This window comes from Chinchilla lanigera, unplaced genomic scaffold, assembly GCF_000276665.1.
Source record: "Chinchilla lanigera isolate Chin_1 unplaced genomic scaffold, ChiLan1.0 scaffold00030, whole genome shotgun sequence".
Classification (NCBI taxonomy): domain Eukaryota; kingdom Metazoa; phylum Chordata; class Mammalia; order Rodentia; family Chinchillidae; genus Chinchilla; species Chinchilla lanigera.
In genome coordinates this window covers 18,839,293-18,862,092 of record NW_004955431.1, presented here as the reverse complement: position 1 = coordinate 18,862,092, position 22,800 = coordinate 18,839,293, and the positions used below count along the sequence as shown (strand labels likewise).

At 35.1% G+C, this 22,800-nt stretch overlaps 1 protein-coding gene across 1 annotated transcript in view; it reads right to left on the bottom strand.

Annotated features, from left to right (window-relative positions):
- Nhlrc2 (NHL repeat containing 2) overlaps nt 1–22,800 on the bottom strand; it is a 54,331-nt gene that overhangs the window by 24,171 nt on the left and 7,360 nt on the right. Inside the window, exons 3-5 of the mRNA XM_005387810.2 lie at nt 11,856–12,311; nt 9,243–9,364; nt 1,566–1,695 (exon numbers count right to left, since the gene is read on the bottom strand). Coding sequence (XP_005387867.1) covers nt 1,566–1,695; nt 9,243–9,364; nt 11,856–12,311 — 708 coding nt within the window. The remainder of the gene's footprint in view (nt 1–1,565; nt 1,696–9,242; nt 9,365–11,855; nt 12,312–22,800) is intronic.

Sequence of the window (22,800 nt, the reverse complement as noted above, 5' to 3'; positions counted from 1 at the left end):
CCATCACACTAACCCCCTTGAATGAAAATTTCAAAAATGGAATTCTCAAAAATAACTTACATAAAACACTTATTAAATATAAGTACTACCAGAAAAAGCATCCATTTACTTTATTAGCATTAAAAGTTTTATAAAAGTTAATGACAGCTGGGCCTAATAGCACATGCCTGTAATTCTAACACTCTGGAAAGCTAAGGTAAGAGGATGACAAGTTCAAGCACAGCCTGGGCAACTTAATGAGACCCTGTCTGAAAATAAAACACGGGTGTGAGAGCTTATTTTACAGGCTTTGGGATATGTTAAGGTCTTTGTTGTTGCTACAAGCATAGTCTATTCTGAATTTTAAAAAAAAATTAATTCCTGGGGGAAAAACAGGCTAAAGAAAACTTTTTTACATATTGACTTTACATGTCTTGGTGAATGTTATTACTTATCATTTATTAATTCACTTGGTTTTGTTATGGTGACATTCATATAATCTAATAGCAACTGTTTTTTCTTTTCTTTTCAAAGTGTTTTAGCCTATTATTTCTTTTTCTTATTTTATTTTGACCAGAACTTCCAGAAAAAGGTTGACTAGGACTTATATTAGTGTGCATCTGTCTTTTTTCTGAATTTTTGATGTTATACCTTTCAGTATCTTTCTTGGTGAAAATTTTGTTAAAGGTGGAGTTTATTCATAGCTTGAAAAGTTCTATATTTTAAAACTTACCAATAAATACTGATTTTTTAAAAAATAAAATAAAATAAAATAGAACAAGGGCTGGGGATATATTGCAATGTGAAGTCTCTCAGTTCAATCCCCAGTATATTCATCACAAAAGTTGATCACAATGGTAAAAGTACTATAGTCTAATTGGCATCATAATAGAAAATTATCTAAATTGTGAAATCATTCAACTGAGCTAGAACTTATTCAGTCTTTACATTAAGATCATGTGAATTGTTTCACCTTAAAATTCCACTTTCAGTGTACTCTTTCTCTACTCACTTCTCTGATTTTATAAAGACATAAATAATCAGTTTGTTTTTGCTGAGGACCAACAAAAGAGTAAGAGTACTGACAGGAGCACTTCTAGATTTCTTTTCAAACCAATTAATATTATTATTTTTGTAAGAATAATGTAAGTCAAATTCATTATCAACATTTGCATAATTCCGTAGTGTGAAATATTTTAATTGCTAAAAAGTCTTATTTCAATACTGTACCAAATTTTAAAATCAAAATAAAAAGCAGCTCCTTAACTTTAATAGTTTTTTTAAGTTCTGAAACTATAAACCCTCCAATTTAAGAATATTTAGGGTTACATTAATTGGAAGAAGTACCTAAAATGAAATTCTTTAAATATGTACTTTGTCCCGTATAGCAGAAGTATATTGTTACATATAATACGTATTCTATAATGGATATATTATTGCTGACTTTGTGGTACATAATTAACTAACTCTAAGCCATAAATGAGTATAAAATAACTAGCAATACAATTAACCCAAATGAATATTTCAAGCGTATTTTTAAAGTCTTTGATTAAGCAAAGTATACTTAGTTTAAAAACTTTACATACCTGATGTTCCAAAAGCAATATCCCAAGGGGAACTAATAGGTTGTTCTTCTCCTTTTGCTCCTCCTTCTTTATCTGTACCTTGAACTCCAATGCCAGCTACAGTGCTCACCTTCTCAGCTTCTAGGTCAATCTATAAAAATTTCATCGATGCATCATGCAACGGGTGTTATTTCTTTTTTTTAACCTATAGTTTGTGAAGATTTCCAATAGAACTTATAGAGTATTTGCAACAAATATTTTTTAAGAGGCTAACTAATAGGGACCTTGCAATGCAAGTGTACCCATCTGTCCCTTTCATTTCTCTGCCTATCTATTCATCTATTTTCCTTTTCTCTCCCCCACTGGAACTAGCACTGGCCTCATCTGAACTATAAAATATTTTAAAAGAAAGTGAAGTTTAAAAACACAATCCAGCGAAAGGCATGTTTCTTAAAGTTAAATGCACATATTACAGTTTGACTTAGCTAGTGATTAACACGTAAAGAATTCAGTAGGTGCTCAGCACAGCTCAAGAATAAGCCAGACAACCAGCCATGCCCATACTAACCCAACAACTGTGATCTTGATTATTTTAGTGGTACCTGAGACACAAACTGTTAAGTAACTTTCCCAAGATCCCATAGCGAGTATTTTGGATCTGGGATTTGAATCCAGGTAATTTTATGTCACTACATTAACTCTACTTCATAAACTGAGAAAGTATTGTAAGATAGTCCACTGAAAAAAGATGCTGTTTTCATCTCCTTAGACCTGCTTCCCAACATTTTACCATGAAAATTTACCACACACAGAAAAAACAGAAGGAGTTTGCAGTAAATATCCATATATCTACCACCTGGTTAGATTCTACTATCAACATTTCACTTAGCTGCTTTGGCACATATTTTATTCACCTATCAATTCTTTACTCATTTTCGATGCATTTCAAAGTAAATTGCAAATATCAGTATCACTGTCATTAAAAGATAAGCATACCATTATTTTGCTTGTATTTTTGGTTTTTTTCCTGAGTGGGGATTTTGTTATGTTATCCAAGCTGATATGGAACTCCTGAGCTCAAGTCATGCTCCTGCCTCAGCCTCCTTGATAACTGTACCACAGGCATAAACCACCATGCCTTGGCTCACCACTGTGATTTATATATTTCCTTCTTGTCTCAGGATGTTGAACACTTTACGTGCTTGTGGTCATTCTTGTAAATTTTTTAAGAAAAGTTTGTTCAAATCTTTGGCTCATTTTTTATTGGGTTATCTTATTTTTCAGTTGTTACAGCCTTTATATAGCATGGAAAGTAGTCCCTTGAAAGACATATTTTGTAGATTTTTTGCTAATATCTCCAAAAGCCTATGTTTGTTTTTTCCTTAACAGTCAATTTTAATGGTCAGACATTTTAAATTTACTAAAGCCTAACATCATTTTTCTTCATGATTATAGTCTCTGTGTTCTCATATAAAATCTGCCTACTTGCAAATCACAAAGATATTCTCAGCCATCCTATGGAGGTATGAAGTTGCTTCTCACTGTGGTTTTGACATACAGTTCCCTGATTACTAAAGATGTCAAGCATCTTTTCTTATGCTTATGAGCCATTTGTATTTATTTCCTTAAGAAGTGTTTTCTAAAAGCGTTGGTTTTACTTTTATATTGAGGTTTGTGATGCATTTTGAATTAATGTTCCCGTATGATTTGATAGGTAATTTATTTCAAATATTGTCTGCTGAAATTGTTTTCTTTCTGCAGTTGAGGCCTTTGATGTTTTTAAAAAGTCAAATGAACCCTACAGAATGGGGCTATGTGAGGCTCTTCATTCTCTTTTACTGATCTGAATCTATCTTTATAACAGTACCACACTGTCTTGATTAATGTAGCAATATAGGAAGTTTTCAAATCAAATAGTGTATGTCTTTTGACTTGGTTCTTATCCAAGATTATTCTAGATATTATAAATACTTTGTTTTACATTTCCATGTACATTCTGGAATCCATTCATAATTATCTTTTAAAAAAAGCCTGATGGAGTTTGATTGGGATTACACTGGATTTCAACTTGGAGAGAACTGACAACTTCATATTGAGCCTTCAATATTAATTCTATTTAGTATGTTCATATGCATATCTAACACAATTAGTTTTTCTCAACAGTATTTTGTAATTTGAAGTACCTCAGTATTCATGGGGGACTGGTTCCAGGACAGTCTAATGCAACATGAAACGGTGGTATCTTATTTAAGTCCTTATATAAAATGATGTAGTATTTATACATAATCTATATCCATCCTTCTGTATGTGTACTTTAAATGAAGACTAGATTGTAATTATTTACACCAAATACAGTGCAAATCTAGGCATATAGTTGTTACAATATATTTTTGATCCATGGTTAGGTGAATCCATAGATGTGGAACCTGTAGGTAGAAATAGCAGACTATATATAGGTCGTGCATACAGGCTATTAAATTTAAACTTGTTCTAAGTAGTATATGTTTTTGTTGTTAATGTGATAGAATTTTTACATTCCAATTTCTAATTGATTATTACTAGTGCATAGCTGTTACAATTTGTGTCTAAATGTCCCCTTAAAGCCTCACACAGTCATGGGGGGGGTGGGCTTTTCAGAGGTGGCTAAACCTAGAGGCTATGATTGATTCATGGTCCAATGCTTGGATTAAAGTTGTGAGCGCTAGGGTGGGTACCATGCATACAATATAAGGAAGAGAGTTTTGTCTCCCCTCCTTGTTGCTTGTGCTGTCTCCTGCCCCATGAACTGTTTCTCCTCTGTCATGCCCCTCAGCCAAACCATCCTGCCTTGGAGCCAGCTGACAATGGACTGAAACGTGTACCAACTGTGAGCCAAATAAATCTTTCCCAGGTTAACTTTGGGTATCGGGTATTTTGTTTCAGCAACAAGAGAAAAGTAACTAAGACAATAATCTTTCTGTATGGGCAAAATCCACATTTGAGTAATTATGTGTATTACATGTCATCAGCAAATAAAGATAATTACTCCTCTTTTTTAAAAATCTGTACATCTTTTATTTCTCTTTCTTATTACAATGGCTGAAACCTCAAATACAATTGTTCCCAATATGAAAATATTCAACAGTTTGCATTAAGAAAGGTTAAAGACTTTTTGTAGATAGTTCTTATCATATAGAGGGTATTAACTTCCATTTCAACGTTGCTGATATTATCATGAGTAAGTAGTAAGTTTCAAACATTTTTCTACTCTATGAAAACAATCTTAAGGTTATTAGCTTTTTATTCCATAACCATACTAAATTACAATGATTTATTTTAATGACCCCTCTTTACATTATTTTAATATTTGCTCTATAATCTGCTCCATAATAGAAACTGACATGAAAATCAAATAACTCATCTTATAAAAAGCACCAGGCTCAGCTAATGTTACAAGGGAGTCCTAACAATGTTCAAAAACCAGTAATTGCTATTAGACAAATTATTCCAAAACAGAGGAAAAGAATGAGACTAGCTGATTTGATGAGGTTAGTGTGACCTTGATCCTAAAACCAAATGAGAAGAGTAAAAGAAATTAGACCCATTTAATTTATGTGCATGAATTTTAAAATATTAAATCATATAATTTTGGATAATCACATCCAACTTGATTTTCCAAAAAATTAATGACTATATAAGATATAAAAAGACAGCTCAACCTCAGAAAAACATACTAATATAACTCATCACACTGACAAGACCAAGGACAAAAAATTATGTAATTATTTCAGTATGTGTAGGAAGTACATTTAATAAAATAATTCTTACTTTGCAGTTAGAAATAGAAAGAAATTTTCTTAATGGAATAGATATTTCACTTCCCAAAGCTACAACAAATACTAAACTTCTGGAGAAAATTTACATGATACCCACCTACCATTATTGTTAATGCTTAAAAGCAATGAGGGTCCAAACCAGCAACACAATAAAAGGGGGGAAAAAGCTTAAAATTAGAAATGATTTGTTTTTGTTGACAATTATTTACAAAAGAAACATGCAAACCATAATGGGTAAGTTGATCCTAAGGTCATATGAAATTGCAAGGGACCCCAGAGAGCCAAAACGGTCTTGGAAAAGAAAAAAGTAGGAAGACTCATACTTTCAGGTTTAAAAACTTACTAAAAGATATAGCAAGCAAAATAGTGTAGTACTGGCCAATAGATAGACATATAGATCAATGGAAGAGGGACAAAAGCCCAAAAATAAACCCATGCATCTAAGATAAACTGATTTTCAACAAGCTTGCCAAGACCAAAAGAAGCAGAACCGTCTTTCCAATAATTGGCTCTGGGATAACTAGATACATACATGCAAAAGGATGAAGTAGACTTCTACCACATACCATACCCCAAAACCAACTCCAAATGAATAAAAGACTTATTTATAGATGAAAACACAGGACTATATCTTTGTGACCTTGGATCTGACAACGAAGTCTTCTTCACATATGACAACAAAAGCATAAGAAATAAAAGGAAAAAAGATAAATTAGGTACCATCAACATTTCAAGTTTTTGTCTATCAAGGGATCATTAATTGAAAAGCCAAGCCAAAGAATATGAAAAAATAGCTGCAAATCATGTATTTGATAAAGAACTTGTACACAGAATATATAAAAAATTCTTATAACTCGATTACAAAAGGACAAATTATCCAATTAAAAAACTGGCAAAGAATTTGAGTAGATTCTTCTCAAGAGATAAAAATGTTTCATAAGCACAAGAAAAGATGTTTGATGTCATTAGTCATCAGGAAAATGCCTACCAGAACCACAGTGAAATGCCAATTCATATGCCATGGAACGGTTAGAATTTATATTTTTATAAAAGGAAAATAACAAGTAATAGTGAGATTGTGGAAAAACTGGAACATCTATTTCAGGTGAGAATGCAAATGGGTACAACTGTTATGAAAAACAATTTAGCAGATTCTCAGAAAGTCAAACATAAAATATATGGCAATAAGTCTAGTACTAGGCATATACTGAAGAGAAATGAAAATGTATTTCGATGTAAAACGTGTACATGAATGTTGATAGCAGTATATTAATAACAGCCAGAAGTCAGAAACAACCTACAATTTTGCATGTTGGTGCACACCTGTAATTGTAGCACTTGAAAGGCTGAGGCAGCAGATTGGTGCGAGTTTGAGGCCAGCCTGGACTATACAGTGAAACTCCAAAACAAAACAAAGACTTTAAAACAATACCAAACCTAAGTGCCCATGAACTGGTAAGCGGATAAACAAAATGTGGCATATCCACACAATAGAATGCTACCCAGCAATACAAAGGATAAAGTACTTCAAGTTACTTCATAAATGAACCTCAGAAACAGGTAAAACAAAAAGGCAAACATAAGAAAACATGTATCTTACAATCTTATGAAATGTTATACAAAAATCTTCAAAAAAGCCAAATTAATAGCAATAAAAGATTAGTAATGGGGCTAACCCATGACTGATTATGGGAGTTCTTATTGGGGGATGACATAATCTAAAAATTTATGATTATGTTTGTAAAACCTGTTAAATCTACAAAAAATTAACAAACTGTACTTCCATCGCTAAACTTTACCATACACCAAAATAAAGTCATTTAAGATTGCCATGTGCACAAAACACTGTTTTCCAAGTCGCAAAGACATGCACTAAACTTTCCATGATGGTTGCCTATCGGTTTGTTTCTGTAAGGGGAATGGCAGTGGGAGTGAGGGGAGGCAGTAAAGGGAATTTGTAAGTTAATAAATAAATTATTGTAGGCAAGGAAGAATTTGAATGGAGTAATGCATTTGTATATACGAATACAGAAGCAAGATCAGCTCAATTCTCTATAAACGAGGTCTTAAACAAAAACAAAATGCAAGAAATATTTTTATAAAAAGGAAAGGAAGAAATAATTCCACTTCCTATTTTTATAGACACCAAGTAATACAATACAGAACAAGTTTAGGAAACTTAAGTTTGTTGTGATTATGCTACTTAATGCATTAGCATTTAAAATGCAGCATCATGATCAATACTCCAAAACCCACTAAGTTCTAAAGCAAGAGAAAGGATGTACAAATAGAAAGAACAAGTATGCTCTCAATGCTGGCAAGCTACCTTACTACTCCAGTGTACTGTTAGATATCTGTGACATTCTGAGTAATATTTGACATACACAACACCAGAAAGAAATGATAAAGAAATATTGATCTTTAAGTGTTTTAACATTAGAAAAATTTTTCTGCAATGTATTTACCATAGGAACATTAGTCTTTGAGAAGCTCTGCCTAACAAGGGCTCCTTAGTCAAATATTAGAAATACTGCACAAATATTCCCCCACTAATATATAGTATTCAACAATATATTAGCATGCTTAAGTTCCAAGAACAGTTTCCAAGACTCTGAAGAATCATTTTTGAAAATGATTCATTAAGCAGATGTTATTTTTTCATAAATTCATTTAAAAATTCATTTAAAATAGGATTTTAGCAGTACAGAAAACATATTTCTTATCCTTAGGGAAACATATATTCCAGGGACATTATTAGATATGCAATACGTATATGTGCCATTAATTAAATGTTAAGTGATAATATTGTCATAGAAATGAGGATAAGTATCAACACTAAAAGAAACACTGAAAAAAAGCAAGGAAGTATCTGAAATAACGTGTTCATCCAACAGAACGGATTAGAGGAATTGGATTATTTGCCAAATATAGTAACTTAAAGACCAACAGATTATAACCAAAATAGCCACAGGTAGGGAATATTTAAAATAATTGGGTATACCAACAACAAAATATGATAGCCATGCCATTCATGTGCCTAATCTGAGAAAAAGTAAAACTCTCAAAACAAGTATGATTCCATTTGTTTAAAAAAATTCTCTAAAAAGCCCCCTCCCTTCAGTATTGGGAATTAAACCTGGAGCTTTTGCACTGAGCAACATTTCCAGCCCTTTGTAAAATTTTGAGACAGGCTCTTGCAAAACTGCCCAGGCTGGGATTGAATATTCAATCCTCCTGCCCTAGAGTGCTGGGATTACAAAAATGCACCATTACCATATCTGGCTACAGTCTTAGATACAAATCTTTTTATTTGCATATGCAGGTAGAAATTTTCTAAAAAGACAAGATTTAAGAGTAGGTTGCCATTTCTGGGAAAATAGATTTGATAGTCAGGGAACTTTTTTACCTTTATGTAACAACTGATTTTTCAAAACAAGGACATTTTTAATGAAATGAAGTAATTTTTAAAATGTTTTTATTAGTATACATTTGTAGTACCTAATGATTACATTCATCATGGAGAATTAGTACAAGGACATAACATATCTTAATTCTTTTTCCATCCCCTTCCCCTCCTATCCCTTCCTCCATGAAATAAATTTTAAGACTAATCAGCTAATAAATATTTTCAGGCAAAGTGTGAGGGTTGAAGGGAGGCAGGAATAGTTTGACTTTTTTTTCTAGGGTTGAGAAAATTTAACTGGAAAGGACAAAGTATCACAAATGAGTTTTTGGTAACTGGGCACATGACTTAAAAAAAAGAATAAGGATACTGAGACATATTTACACATCACACTACAACTTCAAATATCTAATGCAGCAAATAAGTATTAGTTTTTCTGATTAGATGTTTTAAAAACTTTAACTTAAAAAGGAAAGTTACCTTTCTTATAAGATGGTTTTCAGTGTCTGCCACATATATGATATTATCCATCATGGCTACACCTTGTGGAGAGTTAAAAGTTGACTCGGAAAATAGTCCATCTTTTCTTCCAGGGTTAGGTCCTAAAAGATAAGACAGTCATAGGACAAAATTTTGTCATTAAAAAATGATTTCAACTAAACAAAAAAAAAAAACAAACAAAATAAAATTGTATTTAATGCTGGGATTTGAAAATAAGTAACATTGTACTTCTATCTAAAAATTAAAACATTTTTCATGGTATATTTTTCTCAAGAGTGAGTTTTGGTAATGACAGGGATTACAGTATAAAAAATGTTATGTCTCACCTAATTTTCTATAAAATGGAACACAACATGTTTATGTTAGCATATATCAGAAGAAAATAATTTTATTTTCTTTTTTAAATGTTTCTTTTTGAGTCACGGTCTTGCTATGACCCTGAACTGAGAGTCCAGGCTGGCCTCAAACTGGTGGCCATTCTCTTGCCTCAGGCCTCCCAAGTGCTGGGATTACAGGCATGCACCATACCTGGAGTGAAGGAAGCAATTTTAAAAGCACTAGACTAAAAAGTTAAAATTACTTTTAATCGTTCAGCGGTGAATCATTTTTAATAATTTTCAAAAATATGCTCCTTTGAAAATTCTGTACCTACTTGCTAGAAAAACACACATATTCAAAAATGTTGCAAACAACCCTAAATTTTGACAGCCATCCAAGCATTTGTTGAGTCTAGAATTCCAGGTTAGCTGGGCACGGCGGCACACACACCTGCAATCCCAGCACTTTGGGAGCCTGGGGCAGGAGGATTACAAGTTTGAGCCCAGAGCAGCCAATTTAGCAAGATCCTGTCTCAAAGAAATAGAAAGGACTGGGGATGTAGCTGGGATAAATCGCTAATATTGCCCCTACCCCAAAGAAAAGCAGTTCCAAGACTCCTTCCTGTCTAGTATTTCACTTTGTCATAAAATCCTGTAATATCACATACTGGTTTGGACAAGTTCTCACCTAATTTTCTATAAAATGGAATTAATTATAGTACTCAACTCATAGTAATATGAGAATGAAAAAAGTTAATATTATCTGTGTTAACACTCTATGCTACAGCATTGTGAGGCAGATCCTGTTTTCCATTACACACTGTACTCAATAATGCTATTATCGCTGCTGTTTGTGTAAAAGTTCCCTGAAAAAAAGGAGGGAGCATTCTGTGGTTACTTTGAATTAGAAAATACTGGGCATAGGGGCTGGGGATTTAGCTCAGCGGCAAAAGCGCCTGCCTGGCAAGCGCAAGGTTGTGAGTTCGGTTCCCGGCACCAGAGAAAAACCAAAAAAAAAAAAAAAAAGAAAGAAAAAAGAAAATACTGGGCATTGTGGCCCGCTTTTATATATTCATGAGGCACATTACCAGCATAAAAGATATAAAAAGTCCAATGACTCTCCCCCTAAACAACAAAAAGATCTGCTAAATCACATCCCACCAGTGTTTCCTAAGTGTATATGACTAACGAACGATTATATAAGATATCAGTATTTTTAGAAATATGTTTGAGAAATAGTTTGATGATTTCTCTGCTAACAGAATACTAACCTACACTGTTTTGAAAACTATAGACCTATTGAAAACTATTTAAATTCAAGCTACTATAAAAGATACTTTGTGATTAATGATTCTCATAACTGCCTGTCATAAATGAAAATATCATGTAGTCAAAACAACACAAATACAGAACACATACTCTAACAAAAACAACAAATAAGAAACAAATAATTCAAGAAGTAAAGGAAATCCTATCTCGGGACACTAAAAATGGCATCATGACTTAGAAATATGATTGGCTTCTTTGCACTGGAATTCAGATTACCCTACTTTATGTACAATGCTGCATGTATTACTAAAGTAGACTGACTGCAAAGACATGAATTACTTTTCTCTTTGATATGTTGTTACCTCAGTGCAGCCTAGATAAGCAGGATTAATAAGAATATACTTAAGAAATTTTATTAAGCGTATGTAAGTAAAATGCAAGGTCAAAGATCACAAAATGATCTGAGCTTGCCTGGTAACTTCTATTTTGCTACACTCAAAGGGAATGCATCCAAAAGTCTGCTTAAGTTTTTAAGGAAGGGAGGTGAGGATCATAAAATTATGCATAAATCCTAGCTTATTTTATAGTCTACATGTCAAGTTGCTGGGACACTGTCCTGGCCTTGAAAAAGATATGAATATATTCTGCCAGCAAGTAAAATACAGTACTTCCACTTAAAATGTCAGAAATCCAATATATGTATGTTTTCATAAAACATAATGACTGGTAATTTTTTGAAAAAAAAAAAAAAGGATATACAAATATATTTAAGTTATGTAACTTAATGATTTCCTCCTTTCAACATAGAGTTTTCTTGGCTTTTGAGGGAGTGAGGAGAGGTTAGTTCAGACACCATACATTAAATAACAAAAATACAATTTTATAACAAAGTCAATGCATGCCACCTATTAGTTCTTATTTATAAATTTCAATTTTCATGTATTTACCTGAACTATATTTTTAACTGCGAAACATAATATACAGCATACTTAGAAACAATCTTTACCTCCAATACTGTGCTGAATTTGTCCATTTTTCCAAATAACCAAAATCCTATGATGTCCAGTATCTGCTATTACCAGTCTATTAGTAGCGTGGTCTACAGTTACTTTGCCAGGAAACAGCAGTGGTGAAGGGGGAAGAGAATCTTTGTAGAGTTTGATTCCAATTTTATTATCTCTGATTTGTCCTCTGTCTCCGTAATACTTTAGAGCTATTGAAGTATACAAAAATAATTTATCTTTGTGTCCTTCTCCAATCAAAGAAAACAGCATGTTTCCACGGGGTCCAAGAATAATCAGTGTTGGCCAGCAGGACACCTCTAGCTCTTGCCAAAGGCTGGCATCCGCATCATTAACCACAGGGTGAGTGATATTGTATCGGAGAACAGCGCTCTTAATGTTGTCCAGGACTTTTTCATTTGGAAACTTAGCCGAGTGAACACCAACAATCAGAAGACCATCTGAAAGGGGAAATGTATATATTAAGTATAATGAAATATTAAGTGGCATTATCCACACATTAGGTTTTGTGTCATTAATAAATGTAAATGGTAGATTAAAAGAAAGAACAGTCTTCAACTGCATTTAAACGTATGTACAAAAATTAACAAATTCAAATCTCATGACAATATTGACTTCTACATAAAGACATGATCAAATTCATGTGCTATTGCAGTCTTAAAACTATGTTCTTTTGCTAGATAAAGCCAGTGAAAACTAGTTGTTATAGACTAGATACTGACATTTTCCTGACTAGAATAAGCCCTTCTGAAATTCTGAATGACTACGACTGGTTTTCTTGAATATTTATTAACAGATTATTCTGCTAAATTTTTAATCTAATCTTATATTACAGCTTAACTGAATGAATATAAGATTTCCCACAATGTAAGGTTTTTAATTCATGTGAAATTCTTACTATGCCATTCTTAGAACAAACCTGGTAGACAGAATTGCTACAAACTAAAGATAACATACTTCTTTTATCTAATCAATGCATTATTTTATTTGTTTTGTTTTGTTTTGTTGTTTTTGTTCTTCTGGTACCAGGAACCGAACTCACGACCTTGCGCTTGCCAGGCAGGCGCTGTGCCACTGAGCTAAATCCCCAGCCCCTCAATGCATTATTTTAAAATGTTAGTATGGGGCAGGAAAAGCATTTAGGCTAGATTCAGACTAAAAACTCAATACTAATTTAGAAGACATAATAAATTCAAATCTCCCAACATGTCTATCAAAACCTACTCAAATTAGCATGAAGGATAAACAAACCATACAAATAAGAGGTATTAACTCCCCAAGAGCCCATTATCCTATTGTAACTACCAACTTAAAACAAAACACAGGCATACACACCATCAGGGCTGATCAGGTCCCCAGTCACCTGGGCAAGAGTACAACGAAGGACAAAAGAGACCCACACAGGAATTTAGAACGCCAGGGGTCCAGAGCGTCAGAGCTCTTACTCACTAAGACCAACAATCTCTCTTTCACTCTCTGTTGAACGCACATAGCTTTCCAGGGGACACGTAGGGAGCTCCTGGGACAGCGGAGTGGAGGGCACTGACAGGACGTGGAGGAGTAAGGGGTAAGAGACAAAGTGTTATGCCACTGATTACGGGGAAACTTACTCTTCCTTTTGGTTAACATTTACTTCGATAGGACTTTGTGCGGGAGTCAGAGTCCCCAGCTGACATGCTATCTTGCCTTCTGAGACATCACAGTGCCACAGGTCATAGACATCCCACACAGAGACAGGGCATACGGAGTTGTGTTTCCAAATGGCAGCTGCTGGCTCATCAGGCAAGGCACAGAGGCCTAGGGTACATTCATAGAAAGCCAATTTATGGATTAGTAGAACACTGTTTGAAGACTGACAAAAGGAAACACAGCAGGTAGATTGCAGAGGAGGGTTCAAAGCTTTAAAATATGAGGATGTTTCCTGTTTTTATTCCTTCTGTCCTTTCTTGGCTTTGCTCTGAGAACAGACCCCCCAGTTCTAAAGGTACAAAAGTGGCTAAAACTCCAAAAGAAACTCCACAGAACCAGGAAAGCTGGAGAGTATGAGGCTAAGAGAAAAAGCAAATTGGAGAATGTGATTCCCCATGTGAGTATGACTACTCCCAAGTCTTGGCTCTATCTCTAAAGTACAAGCGTGAGACAGACCCAATGAAGTACAGTAAATGCTTAAAGAACTGAGACCTGAATTACGGATTTGAAAGGAAAGCTGATGGAAGATGAGGCAGAATTTATACTGTGAACTGTCAGAGTTGAATACCTCCTCACACAAAGCTATCAATATTCTGCAGAGGTCTCTGACAGAATCTCATCTACGTAACATTCCAATGTTCAAGGTACAATCTCAAACTACTTGACACTCAAAGAGCAAGATTGCCTGGGCATAGTGGTACATGCCTGTAATCCCAGCACTCAGGAGTCAGGCAGGAGGACTGCTGTGAGTTTGAGGCCAGCCTGAACTACATAGTGAGCCTCTGTCTCGGGGAAAAAAAAGCCAGGTAATGTGGCTTATTATCAAAGAAAAGCAAAAGCAATAGAAATCAATGCCAAAATAAAGTACATGTTTGAGTTAGCAAAGACTTTAAAGCAATGATGATAACTTTGCTCCACACATAAAAGAAAAACATATATACGGTGAATGAAAAGACAGGAAACAGAGAAATTGAAATTATATATATATATATGTATTTGAAATAAACACACCGCAGAACATAGTGGCACATGCCTGTAATCCCAGCACTCAGGAGGCTGCGGCAGGAGGAACACTGTGAGTTCAAAACCAGCTTGAGCTACATAGTGAATTCATGGCCAGCCTGAATGGCAGTGAGACCTTGTCTCAAAAGAAAAAGAAAACAAGTATCCAATGAAATAAATATACCTATTAAAATAAATTCATTTAAAGGCCAAAAAAAAAAAGTACAGAGGAAAAAGTCAGTGAAGCTAAAGACATATAAGAGAAATAAGCCAAACTAACAAATGCAAAGAAAGACTGAATTAAAAAGAAAAGAACCTCAGAGACCTTTGGAACAATTTAAAAGATCTACAATTTAATTGGAACCCTACATGGAGATGTGAAAGAGATTAGGGCAGAATAAATGTCTGAGTGATGCCTAAACTGAGCCAACAATTTACACAAGTCATCTTTTTGTTTGGAGATCTTGAGGAATTTTTTGTTTTCAAACTTTAAAGTGTAACCGTTTCCCTATACTATATCCTGGATTACTATGAGTCAATTTTCCCCAGTACCTGGTAAGCCCTGTCAGTATGTAAATTCAGTAGGGGAAAACAAAGAGAAAGTAGAATCGCAAGTAAAAGCCGGAACCTATGTGAGCTTCCAGGTCATTAAATGAGGTGACTAGCAGAATACAGTGGTATCCTTTGTCATGGAGCTGAGTGCTCGCCTGACCCTGGAGTTAGAAAAGCTGAGGGAGGAGAGCTGCTGTTTTATTCCTTATTTTTTTTTGCCTGCTTGCCTTTGTCTGTCCCTTAATTTTAGCCTTTTGGATCCACTTTTAGATGTATCTCATATACAGAGTTTATCCATCTTTTTCTTTTAATAGATGAGTTAAGCCCATTCATATATTGTATGATTATTTCAGAAGGCAGGTGCTGGTATTTTCCTCATTTTACAAATGAGAAAAGTGATAGAGAGGTTAAGTAACTTGCAGCCCAGCCTGGGCTACAAAGTGAGCTCAAGATCATTCCTTTTTGTGTGTGTGGTGGTTTTATTTACGGTTAGCACTGCTGGAGAGAATGACAAATGTGTTTTTCTCTTTCATTTTGCTGGATCCTAAAATTTCCCTTACTTCCTTCTTTCTCTTAGTGGCCTCTCTCCTAGGGAACCACACCTTGGCCTAGGTATCTGATTCTCTCCTAAAAGCAGTTATTTTTTGGAGGCTTCCATTCCCAGTCCTGTAGTCTTAGGAGCTGGTGATATGTTCTAGCTCATCCAGACCTGTTCTGAGAGTTTTGCCTTTCATATTGGAGTTTCTCTTTCTGGGGGAAAGGGGACTGCACTGTTTGTGCTTTGCCTAAATCCTCTGAACCACTCTACTTTTCTCAGAGAGCCTTTTAAGTCTCCTCTGTCCCTTTCCTCAGCAATTCCAGGCTTTCAGCAGCAAGACCTTTATAGGAATTTAGCTTAATTCTCAACTTGCACATGATATGAAGGCCATAATGTGTATTCTGTGTCTGCTAATATTGTGAAATACAGGCTCAAGTGTGGTTTTATTTGCTTTCATTTCTATGTTTGGGGAAGGAAGATACGGCATGTGTGGAGATTCAAAATTAGTTGGTCACCATTCTCTAAACCTGGAAGCAGCACAGACAGATTTTTTTCACATGTATTTATAAATTATATAGGGTATGGTTTAGCTTCTTATTTTGTTAATTGATTAAGTAAATAGAACTAAGCCCTAAAGCTAGCCTCTTAGCTAATTGAGAAACAAATATTTGCAACGAAGTGAGAAATAAGGCAAAGATGCCTGCTATCTCCACTGCTATTTAACAATGAGTTGGGGTAGGAGTAGGGGGTTAGCCAACACAGTTAGACAAGAGAATTCAATCAGAACCATGAAAACTGGAAAATTTCTATATGCAGATGACAGATGAAGGAATCAATTAAAAATGGTAAATCAATGAATCAATTAAAAAACTAACTCAAATAAAAAAATTAGGGAGGTAACAAAACATAAAATTAACACATGCAACTCAACAGCCTTTATATACCTAAACTATAACCAGTCAGTGATAGAATGACAGACAAAATCTCATGTACAATAGCCATATTAAACAAATGAAAAGGTATTCAATCCACTCTAATATGTAATTTAAAATTGTAAAATATCATTCCTCAGCTATTAGATAAAAATTAAGTATGTCAAAATCATTTCACTGGAGTGGCAGTAAGTTAAGAGGAATACACACATACTACTGGGATGGCAAGCTAATATAACCCTCTTGGTGTGGAGTTTGGCAATAGCTAAGAAAACTACATATGCATTTAACTGTGACCTAACAATCCCATTTCTAGGAATTTATCCTTAAGATATACCATCAGCAATTTAAAAATACACTTCTAAGATTATTCATTGCTTATAACTATGAAATACTGGAAACAAAAAGCAAAGACACCCCACTAATCAGAAGCTTCTAAATAGCATTCCCCACTACAAGCAATCAGACCTCCTTAGAGAAACGGCTGACTCAGGGATGGGGCCCAAAGCACAAGACAAATCTCGAAATGCTGTGGTATAATAAGGAAGGGCTAAAAAAATGAGAAGAACGTGTCAAAAAGAAAATAGAAGAGAGACTACAGGGAATCCCATTAGTCAGGTCTGGGACAATTCGATGGAAATAATGACAGCAATGATTTATAACCTCTTGAAGTCAGTAAGAATCTATGAGTTAAGTCCGTGTTTCATAGATTTTACATATTACAATAGTTATCATATCACATACACGTGTGCACACACACACACACTTTCCCTCTAATCAATAAATCCCCACTGTTCCTTGAAATAGTGATGGTTGAGGTGACACCTGAATTATAAAATGTTAACTAAGTGAAGAAGGTGCTGAAGGGAATTTCAGGGAGAGAAAACAGCATATCAAAGAAAGAAAAAGAGGGGCTGGGGATATAGCTCAGTGGCATACGCACCGGCCTGTCAAGTGCAATGTCGTGAGTTCGATCCCTGGTACCACCACCAAAAAAAAAAAAAAAAAGACAAGAGAAAGAACTAAGCAGAGATCAAAGAGGAGCATAGGCCAAATGAAAATAAAAACAGGTAAGTGCCTTGAAGGTCACGATAAGGATTTAGATCCTTATTCTAAGAGCAATGGAAATCATATGAAGAATATGAGAAGTCTGAAAGATACTTCAAATTCATGACTTAGCCCTCTGCACCTATCCTTTCTTCACTACATCCTGTCACTGACTGGCATCATCCTCCATCCATTTATACCACTGAAAAACTTACCTGTGATAGCTCTGCAATAACCAATTATCCCTCCTGCATCCCTCATATTTCATCCATACCAACCTCTATTGATCTTATCACCTACAACTACATTCACGCAAGTATCATGTCTCACAGAGACACAATGGCCTTACCACAGATCTTCTATATACATTCTTGTTCACCAATGAATTATCCATTGAGAAAGTCAGACAAATCTAAAACAAAAATCTAATCACGTCACCCTCTAGCAGAAAATACCTCATTGGCCTTCTACTGTTCATAACCAAAATCTCATTTCTCCAGCACTTCCTCTCCTCTGTCAGGTTGTTCTAGTAACTTGACTTTCCTTCAGTACATCAAGAATATCACTTTGATAGCCATTTTGTATCTGCTTTCCATGGTTCTAGTCACTCCAGGTCAAATGCAATCTAAAAACACTTAAGAGAAAATTATAGAATAAAACAATCCAAAAGTTTTAAATTGTGTGTAATATGATGAAATCTCAGCTGTCTCATTCTATCCCACTTGCAATGTGAATCATGTTTGTCCAGGGTATCCACATTGTATACACTACCCACCTAGTCATTTAGTAGCTTCCTGATTATGAGATCAACTGTTGCAGTATCACATTGCTTGTGTTCAAGTAGTCCTTACCTTACTTAATAATGGCCCCAAAGCTCGATGCTGACAATTTATATATGTCACAGAGAAGCCACAAAGTGCTTCTTTTAAGTGAAAAGGTGACAGTTTACAACTTAATTCAGAAAGAAAAAATTGTATACTGAGGTTGCTAACCTCTATGGTAAGAATTTTTATTTACTAAATTATGAGGAAAGAAAAAGAAACCAGTGCTAATTTTTTGGGCAAACCTTAAACTGTAAAAGCTACTTAGGGCCACAGAGTCTGATAGTAAGTCATAATGATTAGAAAGGCATTACAGAGTTTAGTGCTATGCATAGTTTCAGGCATCTCCAGGGGCAACAAATTCCCCATGTTAGGGAAGACGGTGAGGGGTGGTATTGCATTGCTTTTGCCTGAAAGCATTGACATCGAGTGTTCCCTTCCATCTGGAACGTTCTCACCCTTTCCAACCTACTAAAGTCATACTTGCCTTTTACATCTCAAGCTCAATTTTTACTTTCATAAGAAAGCTTTAATTCCTCCAGATTAAACTGTTATTTGTCCTCATAGCACCCTGTAATTTTCCTTCTTACCACTAATTCAGAAATTATAAAAATATGTATGTGTTTATTCATTTATTGCTTCCCCACTAGACTGTAATTCTTGTTAATTATATAGGGACCACGCATGATTTACTGTTCACTGGCACAGGGCCTACTATGAAAGTAGGAAATAAAGAATGAATAGACAGGATATAAATACTGAAGACATATATATACGTATAGATTTATATCTGCACATCATATAATCCAAATAGGGTAACTATGTTGATCTATATACAAAGACAATGGCTAAATATCTACTATTTCGATTTTTTTAGTGTTAAGAATCATATAAAGATTTTTAAAACTATTTTGCTTTTTCTGTTAATTATGTGTAAGAAAAAGTAGGATATATAAGATTTTCCCTTTGTGAATTTCATGCCAACCTAAAGACCAAAATCATCCCATTTAAAAGAAAACACAGAAGAAAAGGAGAAAAAGAGGCACAGAAGGAAAGAGAAAATAGAAATCATATAAAAACAACTGTTTCTAAAATATTATCAATAAAATATCTTTTAAGAAATCATTTTAAACGCTTCAATTTTTATTTTTCCAAAGAGGTAAACATATATAGAATCAATTATACCTGACTACAACTCTATATACTATGTTGGAAAATATAGTAGCAGTTTAACTATAGGCAATATAAAAACCGAGTTAAAATACAAGGCCTGAGTATATTTAAATATTTTAAAAGACGTGTAAAAACTGCAGGCACTCTGAGATCATCTCTGAAGGGCCAGTGCTGCGTAAAAGGAATGAAGATACACAGCAATTGTAGGAAAGCCATGGAGGCTAGAAAAGCCTAGCAGGAGGAAGAAAGTGTCTGGAGAAGATGCTGGAGGTAGGATTTCAGCTTGAACACTAAGCAGTAGAAACATGATAGGATTTTAGTCTGTACACTAAGCAGTAGAAACTAAGCATTAAATTAAAGCAGCAATCAAAAGCCAATTTGAAAGAATAAAAAATTGACATTAGGCTATTGTTCACATTAAAAATCTTGAAAATTTGCCATAGGTTCATCAACATTTTCACTGTACATCAACTATTCAACAACTCAAAATAAATAGATGGCCTGCTGAAAAAAAGAAAACGTAAAGTACACGCATTAGAGTTAACACAGCAGGCCCAAACGGCCTGACTCAAAGACTGGCTCTTGGCTGTCATCTGGGAGGGCAGATTTTGGGAGGGTTCTCCCCATTCCCAGAACTGGGAAGAGTGGCTCACTATGCCTAAACTGCACCAACAATATGATTTGGTGAACACTTGCTTTTCTTCTGCGAGTGTGGGATTTTGAAACATGCCATTGGCTATGAACCTGCCCAGGTGACCAGTCCCCAATGAAAAGCATGGGAGCTGCTGGGAATGGTGGTGCACACCTGTAATCTCAGCACCTGGGAGGCTGAGGCAGGAGCATTACTGTGATGCCCAGGCTACATAAGCAAGTTCAAGGGCAGCCTGCACAATATAGCAAGGCCCTGTCTCAGGAAAAACAAAACAAAACAAAAAAACACCTTAGGGACTAGCCTCTAACTAGCTTTCCTGATTGGCAACCTTTCCAATGTGTTTTCACAACTCCTTGCTGGAGCCACTGAATGTGTCTGTGTGACTCTACTGACAGGTATCTGCAATCTCGTGCCTGATCTTCCCTCGGCTTAGCTCTATGCACCTTTTCCGTCTTGATTTTGCTTTGTATCCTTTCACTGTAATAAATTATAGCCAAGAGTATAACTACATGCTCCATCCTGTAACTGTTAAGGAAATATTGAGCAAGGGTGATTTTTGGAGCCCTGAAACAAAACGAAATTAGACATGACTTCATTTAAAAGCTTAGTTTCACTATAAAATTAGAAGTATATTCTGGTGCTTTATGAAGTATAAAATAGGGGAAAGCATACACCACATATTGAGCATTTACTCAATAACATAATACCCAGGTTTTTAAAAGTCTGACTGAGTTATACATTAACATACACTTAGCAATCACATGTTAAAATATACATACTGCTAATGAATGTTTTCTGATAAAGCAAGAGCCATTATGTTCAATTTGGGTACTACATAATCACGGATCATTACACAGAACAAAAATTAAACTTGTAAACTCAAGTAGAAAAGAGCAAAAAAACCCACTGAGGTTCTTTACAATATATAATGTGCTAATTATTATGAATTAGTAACAATCTTAGGGCATAATTACATTCATAAAAATGTTAAAACATCAGAACAACTTATTAATATAAAGCACTGCCAATTTTTGCTTAGCCAAGAGTGGCGGTGCACATCTGTTATCCCAGAATTCTAGGAGTGCTGAATGTCAAAGCTGGAAGACAAGTTTGAGCCCAACCTCCCAGGAAACTTGGTGATTGAGAGAAACCCTGTCTCAAAATTAAAAAATGGTCTGGGAATGTAGTTCAGTGCAGAGGCCCTGGGTTTAATCTCCAGTATCATACACACACACACACACACACACACACACACACACACACACTCACAAATTTCTCACATGCTATTGTGAAAGTGATACTGGCCACTATTACCAACTTAAGTTTAAAAGCTATTTTACCAGAAGAACGAGTGTGGGTTTTAAACTGGGCTTCTTTCAAAGTGTTTTGAATTAATAAGCATGCCCTCATTCAGCTGAGCATTTTTGGCTTACTGATAAAATGAACTGAATGAATATTCCATGGGATTTAAAATATACTGCCACATGACACTTCCAGAACATAAAAAGCATTGCTCCAGATATGGTTCAAAAACACATCAGAGAGTAATGGAAGAAGACATTTAGCTGCAGGAAAGCAAAGGTAATGTAGTGACATCTCATTGAATTTTCATGTGATACTCTCTGGGTATGTCTTCTTCTGTGAATATGAGTTGCCTTATCTTCTGACAATATACAAATCTTTTAAACTACCATGATTTTCATACAGCAGAATATTACTGAAGCAATATTGCTTCTGAAATTATAACACTGAGATGACTTACATTGTATTTTTAAGTGCTTCAGATTTATTCTGCAAACAATAATCTAACAGCCAACGCGGAGAATCAAACTAGTCAGTAGTCTATTCTGCCACTAACAAATGAGCTATCTGGGTAACAAATCATACTCCATGGCATGTTAGTAAGCTAGCTCTTTGATGTTGGAGGAGCACAAAACACCATGCCCAGCCTTGATCTGTAGCACTCAGCGACTTCCACGGTATAAATATTCCTGCTACAGAAGACTTCAAGCTCACAATTTGTGCATAAAGCTTCCTAACATTTAACAAATAACAAAGTCATTTGTGCTGCAGGCGTCAGGGCTACTGCACCTACGGTACCCTTCCCAGAGGGGCACACATTTGTTCTCACCTTCATTTTAAAAGTGAGAGTTAATCCCATTTTACATAGAATTGACTATCTTAACTACTTTGAGGCGCACAGTTCAGTTGTACATACATTCACACTGCTGTGCACCATCACCACGTCCATCTCCAGAACTGTTCATCCTGCAACACTGAAAACTGCCCATTCAGCAGTAACCCTTCATTCTCCTTCTCTCCCAGCCTCCACCGTTCCACTTGCAATCTCGATACAATTTTGACTGTTCTAAGTAATCCCTGGAAGTGGAATCACACATATTTACCTTGTGGGGACTGGCATATTTCACTTAGCATAATGCTTTCGAGGTTTATCTACGCTTTTAGAATTTCCTTCCTCTTGAGGGTTGAATAATATTTCACTGTGTGCACATATTTTCCTTA